This window comes from Patella vulgata, chromosome 4, assembly GCF_932274485.2.
Source record: "Patella vulgata chromosome 4, xgPatVulg1.2, whole genome shotgun sequence".
In the NCBI taxonomy this organism is placed as follows: Eukaryota; Metazoa; Mollusca; class Gastropoda; family Patellidae; genus Patella; species Patella vulgata.
Genome location: NC_065882.2, coordinates 25,038,799 through 25,054,643, shown reverse-complemented (window position 1 = coordinate 25,054,643; position 15,845 = coordinate 25,038,799). Strand labels below are relative to the sequence as shown.

At 32.3% G+C, this 15,845-nt stretch overlaps 1 protein-coding gene across 4 annotated transcripts in view; it reads left to right on the top strand.

Annotated features, from left to right (window-relative positions):
- LOC126819670 (serine-rich adhesin for platelets) overlaps nt 1-15,845 on the top strand; it is a 100,100-nt gene that overhangs the window by 21,300 nt on the left and 62,955 nt on the right. For all 4 annotated transcript variants that reach the window (XM_056100133.1, XM_050547835.2, XM_050547834.2 and 1 more), the window contains exons 4-12: nt 4,934-5,166; nt 8,724-8,873; nt 11,333-11,417; nt 12,357-12,483; nt 12,841-12,944; nt 13,282-13,396; nt 13,772-13,844; nt 14,301-14,558; nt 15,385-15,527. In XM_056100133.1, coding sequence (XP_055956108.1) covers nt 4,934-5,166; nt 8,724-8,873; nt 11,333-11,417; nt 12,357-12,483; nt 12,841-12,944; nt 13,282-13,396; nt 13,772-13,844; nt 14,301-14,558; nt 15,385-15,527 — 1,288 coding nt within the window. The remainder of the gene's footprint in view (nt 1-4,933; nt 5,167-8,723; nt 8,874-11,332; nt 11,418-12,356; nt 12,484-12,840; nt 12,945-13,281; nt 13,397-13,771; nt 13,845-14,300; nt 14,559-15,384; nt 15,528-15,845) is intronic.

Sequence of the window (15,845 nt, the reverse complement as noted above, 5' to 3'; positions counted from 1 at the left end):
TTGGCTGATCTAATGGTATCAAATGAAAACTTCTTTTTTTGGCCATCAGCAACTATCATCAAAGTGAATTATTATACCTATTGACTTGTTGAAAATTTAAAGGGAATTATTACTCTCACTAAAAATAATGCAACCTTCGATTCAACTATTTAAAGAAAAAAACAAGCAATGAGTGATGACCACCACTAATTTTATGTAACTTGAAAATTGAAAGTTACAACATTTATACCTCATTGAAAGTTTGGTACATTTGTTGAAAGTTTGCATAAGATCCAATTTGAAAGTGTCTGATTTACATACATACTCGGATGATCTATCATAATTATATTTTTATACGCCCACATTGAAATGTGGACGTATATTGCCGTCGCCCCCGTCCGTCCGTCTGTCGGTCCGTCGGTCCGTCGTCCACAATTTCTTGTGAACGCGCTAATGCCAAAAGTTATCATCCAATTGTTTTAAAATTGATATATGTTGTTTACATTAGTGAGATGAAGAAGCCTATTTAATTTCAATAATTTCCGTTTATTACGTCTAGAGTTATGGCCCTTGTTTCACTTTGTTGAACCTTGTGAACGCTCTAATGCCAAAAGTTAACATACGATCATTGTGAAATTTATATGCAATATCTAAGTTAGTGAAACGAAGAAGCCTATTGAATTTCAACAATTTCTGTTTATTACGTCTATATGCATTATTTAGATTACTGAAACGAAGAATCCTATTGAATTTCGGCAATTTCCGTTTATTATGTCTAGAGTTATGGCCCTTGTTTCACTTTATTGATCCTTGTGCACGCTCTCATGTCAAAAGTTATCATCCGATCTTTCTGAAATTTATATGCCTTATTTAGGTTACTGACACGAAGAAGCCTATTGAATTTCAGCAATTCCCCTTTATTACGTCAAGAGTAATGGCCCTTGTTTCACTTTATTGATCCTTGTGAATGCTCTAACGTCAAAAGTTATTCGATCTTTCTGAAAATTATATGCATTATTTAAATTAGTGAGACGAAGAATCCTATTGAATTTCAGCAATTTCCGTTTATTACGTCTAGAGTTATGTCCTTTGTTTCACTTTATTGAACCTTGTGAACGCTCAAACTCCAAAAGTTATCATCCGATCTTTCTGAAATTTACATGCATTATTTAAATTGGTGAGACGAAGAAGCCTATTGAATTTCCGTTTATTACGTCTAGAGTTATGCCCCTTGTTTCACTTTATTGAACCTTGTGAACGCTCCAACACAAAAAGTTATCATTCGATCTTTATGAAATTTATATGCATTATTTAAATTAGTGAAAGGAAGAAGCCTATTGAATTTCAGCAATTTCTGTTTATTACGTGTAGTGTTATGGCCCTTGTTTCACTTTATTGATCCTTGTGAATGCTCTAACGCAAAAAGTTATCACCCGATCTTTGTGAAATTTATATGCATGATTTAAATTAGTGAAACCAAAATGCCTATTGAATTTCAGCAATTTACAATAATTACTTCTAGAGTTATTGCCCTTGTTTCACTTTGTTAAACCTTGTTAATGCTCGATTGGTGATAGTTATCATTCAATATGTATGAAATTTATATGCATCATTTCAATTTGTGAAACAGGTCTATTGAATTTCAGCAATTTCCGTTAATAATTTCTAGAGTTATGGCGATTGTGAATGTTTGAATGACAAAAGTGATCATGTGATCTGTATGAAATTTATATGCATTTTTTAAATTAGTAAAACGAAAAAGCCTGTGAAATTTCAACAATTTCTGTAGATTACTTCCAGAGTTGAGACCCTTGTTTCAGTTTGTAGAACCTTGTAAACCCTCAAACGACAAAATTTATAATCTGATCTGTATAGAACTGTCCCCAATTACGTACAAAGGAATAAATATGCGACAACCCTTGACGACCGCTCGGACGATTTAGCTGCTGTGGGCGTATATGTTTTGTTGCCTGGCAACCTATCTTTAACATATTACGCCTCATTTATTTTTATAGAAGAATGTGAAATGCCTTTTTAATATTGATATGAGGCTAACATTTTTTCTTCAGCATAAAAATTGCTTTCAATGAAGTCATTTCCTTTTACTTACTTACTCATCAGTATTTGTTTATGTAGAGGTCACATATGTTGCAAAGTCTTTTCTATGATAAAATCACTTAATGTATTTTTCATCTGTGAAGAAAGTTAAATATTAACATTAATGTTTACATAAGATATCATATTCTATTCTATACTTGACATACATTCTTTAAATTTTTCAACTTTACCTGTCTACCGTGATCATAAATTACAATTATAACACCTATTGTAAATAGTAATACAATATGTATTATATATACCTGTGTCAAATTTATTATATTTTTGTGGAAAAATGGTCCTTAATTTCAAAAGTCTTCTATTAGAATAATTTAATTGGGCTGATATTTATGAAAATGACAGGAGATCTTATTGGGACTGTTGAGAGTATCTTTTTGTTCATTTGCTACTCCACATTGTCTTGTTTCTGTTACAATCATATTCAAATGGGACTATTTGATTTGGGTGGTTGGGGACAGGTTCAGGTGCCCAAATTCCTCAAGCGCAAAATCTGCACAAGGTTCATGGACACAATTAATGAACAACAGGTAGAAGTCTGCGATGCCTTTTGACTAGTGATTACCTTTTTATAAAGAAGATACATGATATTAAGACATCCTGTACTATTCTCATCACTAATGTTTCACTTTATCCATTGAATAAACAAAGACAGTCTTTTATTCGGGAATAATATTGACATGAACTTCAAGCTGGAATGTGAATTAAATATGAAAAATATTCTGTAGGTGTACCTATTTTTCATTATTTTTGTGATAATAAGATATATATAAATGAGCCTATTTAGAATATTAAATGCTTTATAAAAAATTACCAAGAATTATTTTTATTGAAGTTAGGTAATGTTAGCTTAATTACCCTATTTTCTACTGTGACGTCTTTTGATATAATTCTGGGGCCTGTTTCATGAAATTTTAACTAAGATAAAATCCAAATTTTAGTAATTTGGTTGGATAATATTATATTGATTTTAGTGCTTAGCCAATCAAAATTGAAGTAGCTACTAAAATTTGGATTTTATCTTTAGTTAAGATTTCAAGAAACAGGGCCCAGGCCCCTGACCTGTTCGTTTCAAAATGCACCTTGCATCAGACACCGATTGAGCCGAATAAACCCCAAACTGATGTACACAGTGTTTACAAAGGATATGATTAACATTGTGGGGGACTCAGGGGAGAAAAGTCAATGGGGGGTGGGGGTGGAATTAAGAAAAAAAAAGCAATGATTTCGGTGGGATGCAAAGAAAATTTGAAAAATAGAATTGATTTGGTACATTCTGAGGTATATTCTGGGCAAGTAACACAAGTTAAATAAAATAGAAATATTGAACATTTTTTGGTATTAGAAAATATTAAAACTGTACAGGTTTGGAAAATTCCAATGATTCTTGTTTGTTGTCCGAGTGTAACAAGAAATCAAATTTCAGAGCAAACCTCTATACCTATTATATCTGTATTAATGTATTCAAGTTTTCATGAATACTCTCACATTTCCTGAAAAACTGGTGACACTATAAACATGTATATATGTTTAAATTTCAAATCTAAATTAGTATCTCTTGGTCATCCATTGGAACTTTTGATCTTGTACTCAACCCAAAATGTGGTGGGTCGGGGGTGGCCCGACATGTGTGTCACTCTGCCCTCCCTAGATCCGGTACCGCTTGGTACTATAGCTTGGAATATTAGTCTTAAAAATTCCTGCTTGAACTTGACTCCCAATGTCCAGTTAGTGTTCAAAGGAATAGATAGTAGTGCAGTGATTGGCTGAATTTCTGTGTCAGCCCTGCCTGAATATTTCATGGCATTATGCACTTGTTCACTAACATGTTGTCTGATCTATCATCTATCACAATCTGTCTATGACAGTTTTATGTGTATCACCGACTCATACTAAATTTGCATAATTCACCACAAAATACAGGTCACATTATCAATATAGACAATTTGATTGGGCAATAAGTTCACATAATCTGAAAACTGTTTACAACATATTATGTCAAATAATGCAAAGTTATTTACATATGATTTGAATTTAGATTAACTTTATTGAAGCATATTACATAATATCACAAAGACACACTTTTGGCCTCAATTAAACATGTTTAAAGTAGCTAAGTCTCTAACTCAATATCATCCAAAATCTTCAACATTGAGAACACGATTTATTTGTCAAATTAAATCAACATTGATGCTGTGATCTTACCGGAAAGAGATGGACTTTTGATATCCAATATTTAAGACAAAATAAACATTTTACCATTGGTACACGAATCGTGTACCATAATGCGCTTCAACCCCAGTTGTATTAATAGACTCAAGGGACGAGGCTAGACACATTGCACCAAATCAAACGGCGTATGTAGACTGGAATAACCAGACACTAGAAATTTGCACTCGCTTGAGACTGCTGGCTTCTTTCGCCGAACATAACTGATTTGAAATTGGAGTAAAAACGGAAACCATTGAATGTAAATCAGTTTATATACATTCATATTACAGTATTATATGCGTTGCGACCCACTTTTGTCAATTTCTAGGTCCCAAATGTTAGCGATTTAGCTCCTTTAAATGTTATGGAATTGACCAGATGAGCCCGTGAAGGAACAGGGACCTCACACTTATACACTGGGAACTCACTATAAAACTGAGCCCCAGTGTGCATGTAATCATATATGACTAAATCACGTCTTACACACAGGGGAAAATGCAGAATCTATAATTGACTACTGCTTAGAAGCCTTGAGTTCTATGGACATCAAGCTTTTACCATCCATCTGTCTCTATGTTACGAAACAAAAATTAGTCTATTATATATTAAATGTATTTCTTTCTTGCAGGAACTTAGCTGATATGAGCAATGACAATCTGCTAACAGTTGAAGAATTTATCTTAACAATGCACTTTTGTCATGGCGCTCTACAAGGCAAGAAGTTACCAAGATCCTTGACACCATCTCTCAGACCACCAGACAAAACACCAATAGCCCTGCCATTTTTGACAGAAGAAGAAAAATTAATATTTTCCAAAATTTTTGAAGCTATTGATGTGGACAGGACTGGTTTTATCGAAGGTTAGATTTGTTTATTTTTTAATACATATAGACTGTAAATAGGCTGGTCATTAGTAGGGTTTCCTCTGTAATCTCTTACTTCCAGCAATACTAGTGTTATTTCAATCTACTGCATAGAGGCAGACCACTGTTAAATTCCTATTAATAATCTCTCTCCCATTTCTTCACTTTTGCACGGTCTTTTTTGGCGATTGTTTGGTCTAGAATTGAAATAGAGCATTTGAATTGACATTTTCTGACCGGTTTGGGTAAATATTTTTGATCTAGATGTGGAAGGATAACAGCTAAGAGGTTGGTTCTACTGTGGATAGTTATGTTTATAGTATTCTACTTCAAATTTCACTGATCAACCTCATATAAACTTTGGAGCAAACACATGACCAGTTGTTACTTTGTCTGTTGTGGAAAGCATTAAATTTAGTAAAAAGTTGGGAGCCAAGTACAGAGACCAGAATTATTAACATTAAAGTCAATGGGAAAATGGTGATCTGCCTCCATATGCCTAGGGAAAAAATCCAGAAGCTGTATTTATCTCCCCTCACATGATATCAAAAGTTAGGATTAGTTATTACAATAGTATTACATTAAATTATTAACCCTGAAACATGTAAATATTAACTACTTCCTTGAAGAAAACTTGAGAAAAGTTCTATATACATGTACTCTTTAAAAAAAGAAACGCATAGTGACATTTCGTCGTCGGTAAACCCTTGCTCTACCATCACCTCATTGCAACAGGAATCATGACTCTTTGCTGAACCAAACTGTTCTCCAGCATTGTTGTGGCCATACCCTGTGTGTCTGAACCCATTGAAGTTGGATTTGACAGCGTCGGCATATTTCAGCAGCTTTAAAGGGTCGTCTGACTCATAATCAAGTTTCACGTAGGCGTTTACGGGCTGAAATCCTATGCCTTCTAGGAATTGCTGCTGCAGTAGAGGTTGCTGTTGTGAATCGTTTCCGCAAATGACGTAACCGGATATGACAATCCTGGGCAGGTGTGGTCACTCTTGTTCGGTCTGAGCTTGGACGATCACGTGTTGAACTTTGCTGTCGGTACCTATCCCATAAGCTAGAGATGGTACCCTGGGAAACATTCAGCAGTCTGACTACATCTGTCTGGGATTCACCTGCTTGTAACCGACCAATAGCGTTTTTGTTTTGGTCTTCGTTCACTTAGCTCGTTGCGTGTTTACATGTGCAACTGATTTTAAAACCGAAAACCCTGGGATTTTAAAGGTCTTAGATTTCCGTTTCATGCAAAAAGCTTGCAAAGTTGTTAAACTCAAGTGTCTTTGTGCAATAAAGTAAAAACAAATTTCTCCAAAAAGTATGACCAGTCACCATTAGTGACCCAACATTTAAAACCAATAATAAATTTCTTTTATCCTTACATAGTGGCATTACAAACAAGTAAGATTTATGAAAACAACGATCCCGTTCAAATAAAAAAATGATGACAAATGGGCTATGCATTTCTTTTTTGAACAGTATATATTACTGTTACATACCTGAATAGACCGAAACTGCTGTTGCTATGACTGCCTCAAGCCAGACGAGATATGTGATTAGCTTTCCATATTATAAGACCATTTTGCATGCGACTCAGCTGTGCACGGTCAAAGTGGTTTTGGGCGATCTAAGGCTAAAGGGTTAAGTCAGAATAGTCACTCTAACATTACTTTTGACCCTGCCCATTGCCATTATAGTCAAAAGTGGTCACAGTTATCGGAGGCAGTGGGTGCATAAACAAAGAATGTATAAAGTTCTTTCACCAACCAGAGCAGTGCTCCAAATTTATTGTAATTTTTTTGTTTTTTGATGAACATATCGCACTGGAAATGTAGAGGTTGACAACACAACAACCTATGAATAAAAATGCATATTGATGGTTTGGAAATATAATGAAGGTACTTGTCACCTTTAACATAAAAGAACTCATAAGATTAAAAAAAAATACATACATGCATAGCCCACATTTTAAAGATTAGAAAAAAAATACATACATGCATAGTATAGCCCACATTTGAAAAAATACATTTAAAATTGAGTATTTGAAATTTTTTGCATTGTCTTTTCACTTCTATCAATCTTAATTGAAAAATAAATCAAACTGTGACAGGTGAAGAAAAGGAAATATAATATTCAATGTGTGATATAAATCCTGTAATGGTTTATATAACCATAGAAATAAAAATTACAACATTTGGGTCGCTAAAAGACAAGACATTTGAAAAAAAAAAAAAAATCTGTTCCTTTCTAATGTCCTAGTATAAAAAAAGCTTTACAAAAAAGATAACATAATTATTATTACTTTTATTTGTCATAGATAAGATGGCAATGTAAAACCAATGTGAACTTTAAATGGCCATAACTTTAGTTAAGATTGATTGATTTGAATAATTTCCGGATCAACATGCCTTTAATAGTAAGTGCAGGGGGACTGCACCACACACAGACAATTACACAAGACAAACCTATGGACAAGACATAATATACAGACATCACAAACAATAAATGCAAATAATAGATCAAGTGAATGTATCCGGGGGCTAGCTGTAAGCGTCCATTGCACTGTACAGTTCCGGGCCTGTATAGACTCAAAATGACAAACAAGCAATAAGGGTAGCAAGTAGCAACTCAAGAAAACACAAAAAAGTAAAGGCGGTAGTTTGCCACTTGACGCCATAAGTTCAAATGTATAAAATGCCAACAATAAAAAGGGCAATAATCCAGATAAGACAACACTAAAAGGGTTAAAACTAATAATTTAGGAACAGTTAGGTACTGTGTCACTGGGCACTGCACAAAATATAATAAGCTATATATCTATAAGAAATACAGACTGGATATGTTGATGAAATGGAACTATCGACATGCATCTTAATAAAAACGTATGATGAGGGCGAAAATCCAGATAGAATTATGAAAAAGCTAAAATTTAACAATTAAGTAACAGATAGGTATTAATCAATTATATCATTGCACAAAATAAGTAAGACAAATTTTGATTATGTACGATCTTAATGCCATATTTAACTTTAATTCTGGTGTGTTAGGGCTTTAATAAACAAATTTTGTAATATTGAAATCACTTAGAATAAAAATTAAAGAATTCAAACAATCACTTTTAAAAAAGATATGACTAGGATTAGTGCTAAAGACCATTTTAGATAGTTTATGAATGAACCCAATGGCAATTCTCTGTGCTCAGGTGTCAACCTTGGAATATCGTTAAACCTTCAACCAAATTAAGATTTGTACTTATCCTGGCTATTTTTAAAGGCCACATTTTATACCCCATGTCTGCACCATAAAATCATGCTTTTAAGTATTTCCATTCCGTCTAATTAAATTTTCTGTGTGCAGTGAAACATCATTCTCAGTGTTATCGCGATCTGATGATTCAGACATGCAAGATTTGAATGTATGTCACAAACGATCTTTATAATCATCCATTTATAAAACGTGGAGCATTTTCATTGCATCTCAGAATAATTTGAAAATATAAATACACCATTTTCTTTTTATTTAATTTATTTCTAATTTTATACAAGGTTCAACAGCAAGAGAGATTTTCCAGCAAACAGGTTTAACCTCAGATCAACTAGCACTAGTCTGGGATTTAGCTGATATAAATCGTGATGGAAGATTAGACTATGGTGAATGGACTGTTGCTTGTCAACTTATTAAACTTGCCAAACTAGGTAAATATATTTACACCTAGATGATGTTCCATGTCACATGTTTACATGTGTGTAATCGTTTGATGTCTTACTTGTTTATATATCGCAGTACTCACATTCAAGGTCAAACCTTTTCAAAAAATATTTTCTGTATGTCTTAAGAATATCTTTTAACTCATGAATGCTATGACAACTATTTATTCAGATATTGGTCTTAAGTAATTTCCCATAGAAAGGTACATCTAGATTCTTACATTGCCGACATTTAGTTTAAAAGTAAACACTGTTGGCTTAATGAATTTACCACAGGAATGTATCAAGGGTGTCCTTAAAATACTCAGCGGCTATTGGTATTGGATGTTCTGGATGTAGAAAGCATACCTTACTTTATGCATGACACACATCACAGTTTGGCATTTATATTGGTAACAGTAGTGCTCAGGCAAAATTCCGAATGTACAATCTACAAAAACAGAGACAAAACATACATTATATAGTAATTATTGTATAAATATATAATTAGATCTATGTTTAAGACTTTTGGTACATGTTTTCATGAAATACTGTTTTATTTCATAATATTTATATTGTTTCGGCTTCCATTCCCAAGAAGAATCTTCAGGATTTATAATCCTGGTCTCTACTTGTCAAGGTTAGCTCCTTGGATGTCAATAAAAATAGAGTTTCTAACCACTTGTATGGATCAAAACAACCCAAAATTCAGGCATGTGCTGAGAAGAACATTCAGGATTATTGAATGGGGGGTTGTGCTTATTCCTTTGGATGGGACAAATCAAGGTCCAGTGTACAGATTTGTAGTGTATGTTAAAGATACCCGGATGGAATTTTTAAAAAGAATAGGTGGAAATAACACTTTCCCCATGAATTACACACTTGACCATAGAAATAAAAATTATCGTATTTTAGTCTTAAAATTCTCTGTATCGATGAGACTTTTCCCATTTCATACCTTTGTGATATTCACCTTTAGTGTTAAGAGTTTGTTATTTTAGAACATGGTGTAGTTAATTCTATTTTTTCCATTGAGGCCAGATTACCGGTATATTATTTCTACACTTTACTTCTGACTTACAAATAGTTGTATTGTTCATTTATAGAACAAATATATGTATATTGTCAGACATCTTGTTATAGTCAATATATTAACAATATATACTTCACATGCTTATTGATCTTATTCATATATTTACAAACTAATAAACATATATCTATATAAGTAATCCCTTTTCAATTATCTGACGTCCAAAAGTCACTTCAAATGGCTCCCATAAAGTATCATGAATTAATGTTTAACTTCAAGGGTATACATCACCATAAATGACCTTGTACATTTCAATTTTAAAGTTTCCATTTAAAAATAACTATCTTTGGTAGTACTAGTAGTAGACTGTATAATGTTATAACAAAAATCAGGGCCTGATTATCAGGCATCTTTTTTTTTATATATGTGTCCAACATCAGCAAAAAAGCAAATTTTCATGTGTGCAATATCAGAAAAATTCAACCATTTATAGACCTTGATATCACCTATTTGATCAACTACAAAAAATTCAGAATAAGACTTCCAGAATTGTGACCAGGCCTAACCTATCTGAATATGTTACACCCATTTTAAAAGATCTGCATCCACTACCTATTAAACACAGGATCATTTTTAAGATGAATACCTTATCTGTATCCATGATCCTTCTACACCAGCTTATTTGACAGATTTAATAGTAATTAGTTAGTTTGTACTTTTCCTAAATCCAAACTTGGAGAAAGAGCTTTCGTCTACACTGGTCCAAAAGAGTGGAATAGAATATCAAAAACTGTCCAGAATATAGATCCAATATATAAACTTTCAAGAAATGTTTTAAAAACAGAACATTTTCAAATTAATTATCAAAATTAAATTTATGTTGTATTTTGTGAATGAAACTTGTCAAGTTTGTGTATGTCTGATAATTTTGTTTTACTTGTGCTTGTTATCTATGTCATGTCCTTTGTAAAACGCCACAGAGCAGTCAAACTGACAGAATGTCCATTATTATTATTATTATATATGTAATATAAAATGAGGTTGATGGTAGCGTGGCATTTTAGATTGCAAGTCTTGTCATGAGTCGATTATTGTGGTTTTGATCACACACTTGTAGGTTACACAGGGTAGGGTTGCTGACCTAACCTCATGGATTTTCCCTGCATTCTCTGATTTCCTCCGACTGCTAAAAGACCCCTGCACTCATGCGATTATTGAAATAAAGATATATGTTAATCAAAACATGACCGAGATTGTGTTAAACCCCCATCTCTCACATTCTTTAAACTGAAAGGTTTATAGTTTATACCACATTAAACCTTAAATTTGCATTCAACTTTTGTTTAGACAAAACAAAGATTTACTGGCAAGTATATAACCGATTTTGACTTTGATTGGCAATGGTTTTATTTGTAAACTGTTTATTCTTTATTGTCAGGTCAGTCACTAGAGGTTCCTATCAATGTTTTTACAAATTTACCAGACAGAATAGCGCCAGGTTCATTACAAGCGGGCAAGAAAAGGTAGGTTATTTGTTAATTTTTTAACCTTGGTCAGTCTGCAATATGTTCATAAAAAAGATTACATTTTGACTAGAAGCATATTGTCCACCCGTCTGTCCACAATATTTGTGCACACTTTTCATATATTTTGTTAATTTTTTTTTTATTAAACTTGCAAGGATAGTATTGCTAGTCGCAAAGAGGAACCATTTTGTAACCAAACCTTTGTAACTACTTGCTCTTACAGGCCAGAGTTTTAGAGATTTGTTTTCCAAATTTCTGGGATTGTCTGGATGATCAAGATATAATTAAGCCCTATTGATTATGCATCAGTTTTACACCAAATTGTTGAATGGCAAGTTTTTGCTGAATTATTGCTACAGTCACAGAAACTTTAGTGTCATTTTTGGGAAATATTTTTACCTCATAGCATATGACATATTATTAGGATGTTGTGATATTGTTTCATCAAAAGAGGATTTAAAAAAGAAGTTCATTCGATCAGTTTTTGATTGTCATTAGTGGCGACAGATTATTTCTTTGTTAAACTGGAATTTAAATAATTTAGGTAGTTACATAAAATAAAAGACATCTGGCATTAAGTCAAAAAAATGCTTTTTATTAAGTCACTAAATCTTATAAATCTTTGATCTGTCTACTTGAAGTTAGTCATTTAAAGTCTATACCTTATATTACTTGTTTGATTACCCTGAAATAGGTCTTAATAAGTACCATAAAAATAGTTCTAGTACTAAAGTAGTTGACCCTTGTGTTGGTTCAGACTTGTTAGATATATACATAATCAAACAAAAAATAAGTTGGAAAAATACCACAGTTTAATCAAGAGTTTAAGTCAATGTAGGTAGTTGCGGTTCTTACATGTCATTTTGAACTTTGGTCTTTTGAATATTTTTCGGTTTTGATTTTGTTGTTTTTACTTTATTTTTTTTTTTTATATAGGGTGGCAGAATATGAGGAAAAGAAACAGAAGTTGATGAGCTTAAAAGAACGACGGAGAATTCAAGCTGAAAGAGAAAAGAAAAGATTAGAGTTAACTCAGGAAAAAATTCAATTAATAACTCAACTGGTAAGGACTGTTTTATTTTTAATAGCATGACTCCAGATGAAACCATCGGATATAATTTCCAAATCATATCTATAATCCAATATAAATGAGGTTTAGAAAAAGTATTGTTTCATTTCTTTGTTAATGGTTAATACTTTTGCTAAAAAATATAAACAAGATGGCTAGTCTGCCCGGGCTAGTAGTTGTATCTCTCAAGACACAATATACAGAAATCACAAACAAACGCACATAGCAAATTAAGTGAATGGATCCGGGGGCTAGCTGCAAGCATCCGCTGTGCTGGAAAGTCCCGGGCCTGTAGTGATACAGGAGACTTTTATTCAAATCTTATTGAATCTTGTTATTTGTATTTTCCAGTATGATGTTTTAGAAAAGGCTGGTAATTCTCACCTACCAGAATTACAACAACGTCTAACACAAGATAGAGATTATATCGAAAAACAAGAAGAAATAGTTTTTAGGTTCGTACTATACGACAGCTTGTAAATTTCTCAAGTATATAAGTGGTATCAAGTGTTCTAGAAATACATGTAGTAAGCATACCCTATCATACACAAAACTCACCACAACCTGTAAGATAAAAATAACGAATGATATTTCAGATCTTGCATATATAAGCAAACACATATTAAAGCATGAGCTGTATGATGCAGTTGTGTTCAACATTTCACAAATGTATGAAATATTTTTTGGAACATCTTTAACACTTATTTTTAAAAAGCTTGGTTTGTTTGATATCGTAGCTTGATATTACTCCTATTTTTCATATTATTTTGTAAATATTTGATCGTATTACAGATTAAAGAAAGAACATGAACGGGTTCGACAAGATACAGTTAAAATAATTCTAGGAGAACAGAAAGTCAGTAATGATGTCAGACAAATAAAAGAACAAACAGATGAGCTTTATAAAGTATGTTTCTCACGATAAATGTAACATTTCATAGTTGATCTTTGCAAATTATATTCTAGCCCACCTTTAGTTGTTGCAGTTGATAAATCATTGATTTATTTTAATTGTACTATAATGTACATGATTTTCCTAAATACATTACTAATCTTAATAAGAATTCAAATTCTTGCATCTAATAGTTCTCATATTTTAATCCTTCAATCATTTCTTCATTGGGTCAAGATTTACCAAATTTTCCATGATCATTTTCTTTTAGATTTGAGTACAAATATGTTGTGCTATAAAGTGATATCTTATGTTGCTAGCATATCTACCTTTATCAAATTCCTTTTATTATATTTTATTTAATGAATATAATTCATTTGTTTATTTAAGAATTTACGGTCCTCCCACTCCAAAGCTACCAAAGATCCTGATCCTTTTCATCAGTTATTTGAAGAAAGGAAAGGTAACTCTTCCTGTCTTCTTTTATCTCAACACCCTTAGAACAAACATAGAAACCTAAAAGTTTCACTTTATGTCAGATTCTGTTCTTATGATACAAAAACATATACGTTAGTGATAGGATTCATGCTTGAATGTTTAAGTTTTTGTAATCATATAAGCTAGATGTTTGCCCTCTATAGGCATCTTTATTAATGACTGAAGACGCCTATAGAAGGCAAACAGATAGCTTATATGATTTAATGCATGTCAGAATGAAGTAAAGTGGAAAACTTTTTACTTGTACATATTTTGTATTTATTTATTAATGCATTTATCTCCCGTAAACAAAGAAGTAATTGTACTTTATCTACTTTAATATATGTAGAGTAGAAATTAAGAACCATAAGATATATGAAATAAAAGATGTAATTTTAGTTGGATTTTGTAATAACATAATCTATATTTTTACTATTTTCAGGGAATAAGCATGCAGAACACGTAGAAACAGATTTATTCTCTCCATTTTGTGTAAATGTTTTTAGTAAATCGTTCCTTAAAAAACTTCCACCTAAAGGAAAAGACATTTTTAATGAACAAAACCATAGAAAGATGTCAGACTTGTTAAATAATTGTAAAGATGTAAATACAGAGTTTTTAAAATCATTAGATCAAAATCTCAATAATGTAAATAATACAGATGCTTTAGAAGAAGACCAAATATTTAAATCTATACCGGGTATGTATTTACGTCTCAATATGTAATATCATAAAATATAATATATGATGAAGTGCCATTCCCACTGGCATCAATTAAAATAAATTTGTCTTTAATCAAATAGAATGATTCAATGAATCTGCTCCAACCACATTAATAAAGATGGGTATATGTCAAGCAGTGTGCTGTGAGTTCAAGTTTGACCCGATAGCAATTGAAATACAACTATCAAGGGTTCTTTTACGTGCATCACAAGACGTTCACGAGAATCAGTTTTCTATCCGAACAACTAGACCCTGGTCCTGGCTAGGCTCAATTGAACAGTACCTCACTGGTTTAACTGATTGAACTTCATTTGATGGCATCACATATACAGCCATTAAAATCGAACATCAGAAATGACAACAGCTGCCTTTTAATGCAATTGACATTCAAAAAAGTTACAGCATCCATAATAAAAGATTAGGTTTAGGAGCAATAGGTTACTGACTTTAAGATAAGTGAATTAATCTTCAGTCGATCGACAGTCAATTTTGTTCAATTTTATGATATGGTCCAAACATTCACAATGATATTTGACCTAGTAGTTTCACTCTCATCTGCTAATATTTCATTCTATTGATGCCAGTGGTAGTCGGGCTTACATGTTGATGTTTTTATACTTTCATGACTGATGGACAAGGTGAAGACGATCAGATATTATATGATATAAGTTATATGTATAAGTTAATTGACTGTTATATGCAAAGTTTTCTAGACATGTTTTCAACAAATATTTGGAGGTCTATCCACTTCTACATTTATCCAGCTTTATTATAGCAACTCTTTTTTTTAATGTTTTTTTTAGGTTCAACAGATGATAAATCTTGGTTAGGTTTAACCTGTGAGCTTCAACCAAATGATCAACATATGTCTGAACTTCTCCAAAAGTTACAAGATCTGAAAACTGAGTTTATCAAATTAAACAATGAAGGAGGTCAACTTGTCTTTGTAAGTTTATATGGATTTTATTTAATTTGGTGCTGGTTGAAATAATTTATTTAATTTGGTGCTGGTCAAGATTTATGTAATTCTGTGCATTACTTCGTTATGATCAAGGCCAGCCCTGGTATTTATGTTAGGTTGTTATCTGACTGGCATTGGCAGTATTTGGCTGAGGAATCCGATAGTCATTTATTTTGCAAAAATGAATAAAAGAGGTGATAGAATAGAATTTTAATTTTTAAATTGAATAATCACAATGCATGTATAAAAATTCAACTGGAGAACTCTCTATGCAGAATGAGGAAAATGTACTGTCTTTTTATG